Source organism: Grus americana, chromosome 11, assembly GCF_028858705.1.
Source record: "Grus americana isolate bGruAme1 chromosome 11, bGruAme1.mat, whole genome shotgun sequence".
Taxonomy (NCBI): Eukaryota; Metazoa; Chordata; class Aves; order Gruiformes; family Gruidae; genus Grus; species Grus americana.
The window spans coordinates 978452-985069 of NC_072862.1; the positions used below are offsets into that span (position 1 = coordinate 978452).

Below are 6618 nucleotides of genomic sequence, written 5' to 3' on the forward strand. Positions count from 1 at the left end.
ATCTTCAAAACTGTATTTTTTTCCTTTTTTTTTTTTTTTTTTTTTCCCCAGCAGCTACTTTCTGGGTCTGCAAGTTAACAAAAGAAAGTCACATCGGCCCCGAATGCCAGAAAATGATCAACTGCTTCCCAAGAGTAAGCGGAAGAAGAGCTAGTGCTGCAGTGGTGCGACGCTTAAAACCGTGCAGAAGGCTTAACGCTGAGAAATACTTCTTAGCTTTTCCCAGTTTTCGGCGTATCTGGGTACTTATTAAAATGCTGAATTTTCACATAACTGTCATTCAGACTGCCTCAAAATAACCAGATTGGGGTGCTGATGTTTCTCTTCCCAGCACTGTGGGCCATCTAACTCTGAGATGGGGCATAAATGACCGGGGTGCCGCTGCAGCCTTGAGCTGGGTTCTTGGCAGCGTGGTAGCGTGGCCGCTGACGGACGTGGCTCTGCGTGGCCGCTGTCCCCGCTCCCATCCCGCGGGAGCTTGCCCTGCCCCTGCCCCCCTGGAAGCGCTTGTGGGGCAGCGTTTTTCTTGGGGGACGCTGATGCTCCAGTGACCTGGCTGAGGTGGTGGGGAGGCGTGGGGGGAGCTGAGGGACAGAGACAACTTCTTCTGTTCTACATGAATACGCTTGGCTTTATGGAATATGTCCGTGTAAACTTACTCATGAGTATGTGTCATTATTTCAGCTTAAAGTCATTAAATTTGAAAGAAATTGCAAAGTTGCTCGACATTAAGTATTCTAGCTTTAAAATAAGTATTAGCATTAAAAGGTCTTGTCTTCCTTAGAAGATGATGGAGTTTTGTAATGAAATAAAGCAATGCAAAAAAAATTAACCTGAGCAACAAGGTAGGTTTGTAAAAATACATCTTGTAAGTAAAATACATACCATGCAAAATACTCAAAGATGTTCTTACTGAGTCCTGAAGCTTTGGGCATAGCCTGTCGTTGGGATCTCTGCAAAGAAAGCACCAAATCTGTTTGAGGGCCATGTCTCTTTTGACTCTAGACTGGCTGTAATTGGGACTGGACACTTTGCTTTCAAAATATTCCTTCTCAAACCATGGTAGCAGGCAGTATTTTTGTTTAAAACAGACTAAACCTGTGGTGAGTATAACCTGTAGTAGATCCATTGAGGTAAGTAGATGCAGAGGGAAAATGGGAAGTTGGTTGGCTGGTTGGTTGGTTTTCACTGCAAGCAAACCTTCTGACAGAGTAATTATTGACTCCTGCTTTTAGGTCTGCCTTTTAATCGCAGAATCACAGCATCCTTCTGGTTGGAAAAGACCCTTAAGATCCCCAAGTCCAACCGTTGCCCCAGCACTGCCCAGCCCACCACTAACCCATGTCCCCAAGCACCACATCTCCACGGCTTTGAAATCCCTCCAGGGATGGGGACTGCACCACTGCCCTGGGCAGCCTCTTCCAGGGACTGACAGCCCTTTGGGGGAAGAAATTGTTCCTAACATCCAACCTAAACCTCTCCTGGTGCAACTTGAGGCCCCAAGACCAGCTGCCAACTGGATTTAACTCCATTCACTACAACTCTTTGGGCCTGGCCATCCAGCCGTTTTTTTACCCAGCGAAGAGTACACCCGTCCAAGCCATGAGTCGCCAGTTTCTCCATAAGAATGCTGTGGGAAACGGCATCAAAGGCTTTACTAAAGTCCAGGTAGACACATCCACGGCCTTTCCCTCATCCATAGGAGGAGATCAGGTTAGTCAAGCAGGACCTGCCTGTCACGACCCCATGCTGACTGGGCCTCATCACTTGGTTGTTCTGTACGTGTTGTGTGATGGCACTCTAGATGATCTGCTCCATCACCTTCCCCAGCACCGAGGTCAGACTGACAGGCCTGTAGTTCCCCAGATCCTCCTTCTGGCCCTTCTCGTGGACGGGCGCCATGTTGGCCAACCTCCAGTCAACGGGGACCTCTCCGGTCAGCCAGGACTGCTGACAAATGATGGAGAGTGGCTTGGTGAGCACTGCCACCGGCTCCCTCAGTGCCCTGGGGGGGTCCTGTCCAGTCCCACAGATGTGTGTGTCATAGCAATTAATACAAGACATTTAAATTTTGTGCAGTTGGCCAGAGGAGAATAAAAATGCTTGGGTGCGTAACGGTCAATGTGTTTGACATTCGTGGCGTGTATATCAGTTTACATCAGCATCCCTTAGAGGTTTTTATTGTTGTTTTAATGATATTTGAGTGAGCAGCACTTCATTTTCTTTAATATGGCAATGATATCCACTGTCATACACAGAAAATAGCTGTCACGGTTTGGTCAAATGAATGGAAGGAAAACAGTTACTTCCAAAGCTTAGGACATTTTATACATTAAAGAGTATACCTTCAACGGCAACACCTTTTCTTGTGTCCTTCAAGTGTTGGGGCCAGACTCTGTGAGAGGCAGGACCGTGTCGCTGCTGCCCGCGACCTGCACGGCTCCGGCAGCAGTCTCTGGTCCCGCTCCGCGGGTCGCTGAACCTCTCGCCAGCCCCGGGGCACCCGGCACAACGCGCACGGGGCCTCTTTCTCCGAGCAGAAAGCCAGAGCTCGGTCCCTCATGTGTGTGTCCACGGGTTCCCTTCCTGTCAGCCCGGGCAGATGTGAGGAGACATTAACCTTCCGAACGATGTTTTAGTCTTTTGCAAATGTTTTGAATTTAAACCCTTCTGTTGTCATTTGCAGCGAACCACAACGTGACCTGCTCTCTTGGATCTGTGGCGGGTTTTCCCCAAAGAGCTCTTTCCAGTTAAAATAAAACCCAAAATGTTTATTTCTTACGTGCATCTACTATGTTCTCTGCAAATGCAAGTCTTGGCTGTTTGGGGTTTTTATTTTGGTTTTGGCATTTAAGGCTGCCCTTGCGGGTGTCTCCGGCGTGGCCGTGCGGCTGGTGCCGGTGGTGTGCTCTGCGATGCTGGATGCCAGATCTGAAAACCGGGGAGCCACAGAGAGGGACGGAGCAAATCCCTGCGCCCTTGGTTCGGCTGCCGTAGGTCACGTTGGCTTCAGCAGGGGCTAAGGCAGCGGCCGAGCCGGGCAGCCCTGTCGGTAGCCACTTCTCCGGGGTGGGAACGGGTGCCGGGCTGTTGAACAGATGTGCGGACATCGAGGAACGGGGAATCTCTGGAAATCATTCTCAAGGCTGCGTTGGCAATCCTGTTCTTAGAATTTGTCTGTCTTGTTATTGTGTAACTGAGTCACGTGTAACGCTCCTGCCCCTTCCTCTGGCGAGGTGCAGGACTCTCCCTGGTGCTACGCATTGGCAAGGACACGTTGAAGGAGGAATTCAGAGGATGCACCCTCCCCTTTGCTAGAAGAGCAAAATCTTGAGGGGACAAATAACGCCAAGCACGAATCGTGGCCCTTTCATCCCCACACATGTCCTGGAAAAGCAAGCCGAGTGGCCAAGGGAGGCTTTGGGAAGGGGGTCGGCTGTTCGTCGGGAGCAGAGGTGTGTGAGATCCCGCGCTCTGCCGTCTGCAGAAGCAGCGTCTGGTGATCCTGGGAACGCCGTGAGCCCGAGCCCGCTGCTCCTGCACGGCGAGGGGTGCCTGGCTGGGGTTTCCATCCTGCTTCCAGAGCTGCGTGGTCATAAATGGAATGAACCTCATCCACCCCATCTCCTGCTTGAAATCTTCATTAAATTCTGCTCATTGCACTTTCTTTAAGCATTTTATTTGTCATAACTCATTATTTAGGGAGAGCACTGGAATGCAATATCCCTTTCCCTAAGAAAACTTAACTTTCCAGTGTAGGCAGCTTTAAATTGAGTAATTTAGTGACCAGATAAAATACAATATCATATATAAATTCCAGGATATTAACTCTAATGTGTGAAAAACTCCATTATGAGATGTTCATCCTGCAAGACTGATGTTATTTTTTTTTCCCTCTGTGAACTCTGTTATTTTAGGTGTGCGTTCGGATCATAAAGGAACGAGAACCCTTTCTGGGCTCCTGTTGACCCATCCACTGCAAAACCAAACCATTTTTTTGTCATGAGATAACGCGTCCTGGTTCGCATTCACAGCTGACATCTGCTAATAGCCCGTGACGCTTCCCGCTCTCCTTTGCAGCTCGTGAAGCACCTTCTGGTAAGGAGGATCAGGGTGGCAACGCGGCCGCGACGCCAACGCTGATAGCGAGACTGGAGCGTGCTGGCAGCGTTTCCGAGGGGCTGCTCTGGTTTTGGGGGGGCGGATCAGCGTTTGAACCGCTGCGGAGCCGTTTCAGAGCCGTTGCTTCACGTGCACAACGGCCGCGGAGGGCGGCTGCAGCCCGATGCCGCCGGTCCCGGCTGCTGAAGCTGCGTTGGCCGGTTTGACATCCGCGACGTCCGGCCGCTCACACGGCCGCGTGTCCGGGATCACGGTGGGTAACGGGGCACTGAGGTGCATTAACCTGATTATTGTCGGGGTTTAGCGAGCTCCCAAGTACTCCCTTGTTGGTGTATTTGCTGTTCTGTTTGCAAAAATAGCCAGTATTCATTTCAGCCCAGGTTTAGTAAATTATGGGCTGTGTTTGCACTGTGTGTTTGGACTGATGTAGAACCAAATTTGGCTACATCGTGTTCTCTGAAAGGTGACCTTTCCATGCATCTGTTAGAAAATGCCTGGGATTTTTTTGTGCCTGCTAGAATATAGCTCAGAAAAAGGCAACCCCGTAACCCAGCCTCCTTCCAAACCAGTTTAAAAGGTGCATTTAAAGAAAAGGAAAAAAAAATGCCTGAAGTATTTCTTTAAGTTTGACCCTTTGGGTAATGCCCTGAAGGGTTTGGAGCCTGAGTGCCAGCCACAACACCAGACCGTGGAGGCAAAAACACCCTTAAATATCCCCGCGCTCGGGCACGTGCCCCAGCACCGCTGGCAGCCGCCTGCTGCCTTTGGCTGCTGGCAGAGACCGTCAGCGCCGGGGCTGGGGCCGGGAGGGCGGCTGCGTTTGGCGGCTGCGTTTGCCGCCCCGTCTCGCCCGTGCACATCGCTCTGCAAGGCGTCGCACCCGTGCCCTGCGGTGAGCGGCGAGCAGCCCTGCTCCTCGCGTGGAAACACCGAGTCTCCTCCGGCTCTGGGGACCCCCCCCGATGCCGGCGGCTTCTCTGGCACGTCTGGGAGCATCCTTTGTCATCTCCAGCCTGTGGCACGGCACCTGTGACGCCGAGCGATGTCTCAACTACACACCCACAGACGCTGAATAAACCTCGTTTGAAAAGTGTTTGCAATTGTGCACTTAAACCCAAATGCACAGACAGGAACTCTGATGTGTTTGGTACGTGAACAATTGCTTGGTGAGTCTGAGAGGGCAAATGCGATGTTGTGCCACAATCAGCTGCACGGGCATCAGGTTTTCTACCAACCTTGTAAATTCTCTAAGGAAAGTACAGATTTATGCAGTGGGATAGATGAGCAGAAAGCTGCTATCTTTTTAGGGAGAAGATCAAAGTGTAAGAGTTGTGGTTGATTTATCCCCAAAGGAATGTATTTGTTTTCCTGCATTACTTGTTATGTCTGTTCCTCTCTGCATGCGTCGCACGGGGAATGGGGCTGCTGCTGAAGCGATCGACTCTTGGGCGCTGGGTTAATTCATTAAATCATTGCAGTGATATGGTTAGGTGAATATTTGGATACCTGCTCATCTCTGCTGCCAATGGGTTTGAAATGTTTTACTGTTCGTTTCCCTTTATCCCCCATCAAACAGGCTTTACGTAAAGCACAATGTTGCCCGATGCCGTTGGGTCCGTAGCTTGGCCCAGGTTTGGGTATAGCAAAACGCTTTGCGCATCGTGTTCCAGCCAGGAGCTCCTGGAACTTCCTCGCCTGTTGTGCGAGGTCTCCATCGACAGCTCCTCGGGTTCAGGACGGGTCTTTCTTACTACCAGTTTGCCTGGCCTGTTCAGATAGAGAATTACAGCTTGAGTTGGTCCTGCAGCTGAAAGGCCGTACCAAGGGTCACTGCCGCTCCCTTTCCAGAGCATTTGCACAGCTCTAAGTCGCTGCAGGCTCGTGCGTGCGTGCGCGTGCGTGCGTGTGCAGGGACCCTGCCCATGGCCAGGCTGCTGTACTTGTCCAGCCAGGATAACTCAATTGTTTGACTGCAAATACTTCAAATGACTTTGAAATCTTTCTTTTTAGGGTGTCTCATATAAGATTTAGATTTGAGTCTTCTTGGAAAAATCTCCGCATCCTTCATCGTGCCACTGTTTTATCGCTGGCAATTTTAAAAGTTGAAATTTGCAGCAAATGGTAGTGTGTCAATAGCAACGCTGCTAGCAAGAAAAATTCTTTGCATAAAATTGTATGAAGGTAGATAGACGAGAAAAGCTAAACTACAAACCAAAAATCATCAGGAAGTTTTTAACTGAAATTAATTTTTCAGACTGTAGGAAGAAAGTGATAGTCAAGATTAGCCATGGATAACCGCAGAGGTCTCCAGCACCAGCACAGCCCGCTTGCTTCACTGTAAAGATAAATAACTAAAGCCACCGTTTCTACGTGACACTATTTACAGGCGCACACGAGCACGCACACCCAGACAGGCCCCGAGGAATCTTCTCTTTCAAGTCAGAGTGTGAGATTAAATGAGCTCCTAATTGACAATTGGTTTCTTAATTTTACCTT

General features: G+C 49.9%; 1 protein-coding gene across 2 annotated transcripts in view; it reads left to right on the forward strand.

The window, feature by feature from the left end:
• The window catches only part of RAD18 (RAD18 E3 ubiquitin protein ligase), a 56797-nt gene extending 56143 nt beyond the window's left edge, over positions 1-654 (forward strand). The window contains exon 13 of one of the 2 annotated variants that reach the window (XM_054838585.1): positions 52-654. In XM_054838585.1, the coding sequence (XP_054694560.1) occupies positions 52-154 (103 nt within the window). In that variant the 3' untranslated portion in view covers positions 155-654. The remainder of the gene's footprint in view (positions 1-51) is intronic. The other variant, XM_054838586.1, reaches the window with a different exon arrangement.
• Positions 655-6618: the final 5964 nt, after the last annotated feature.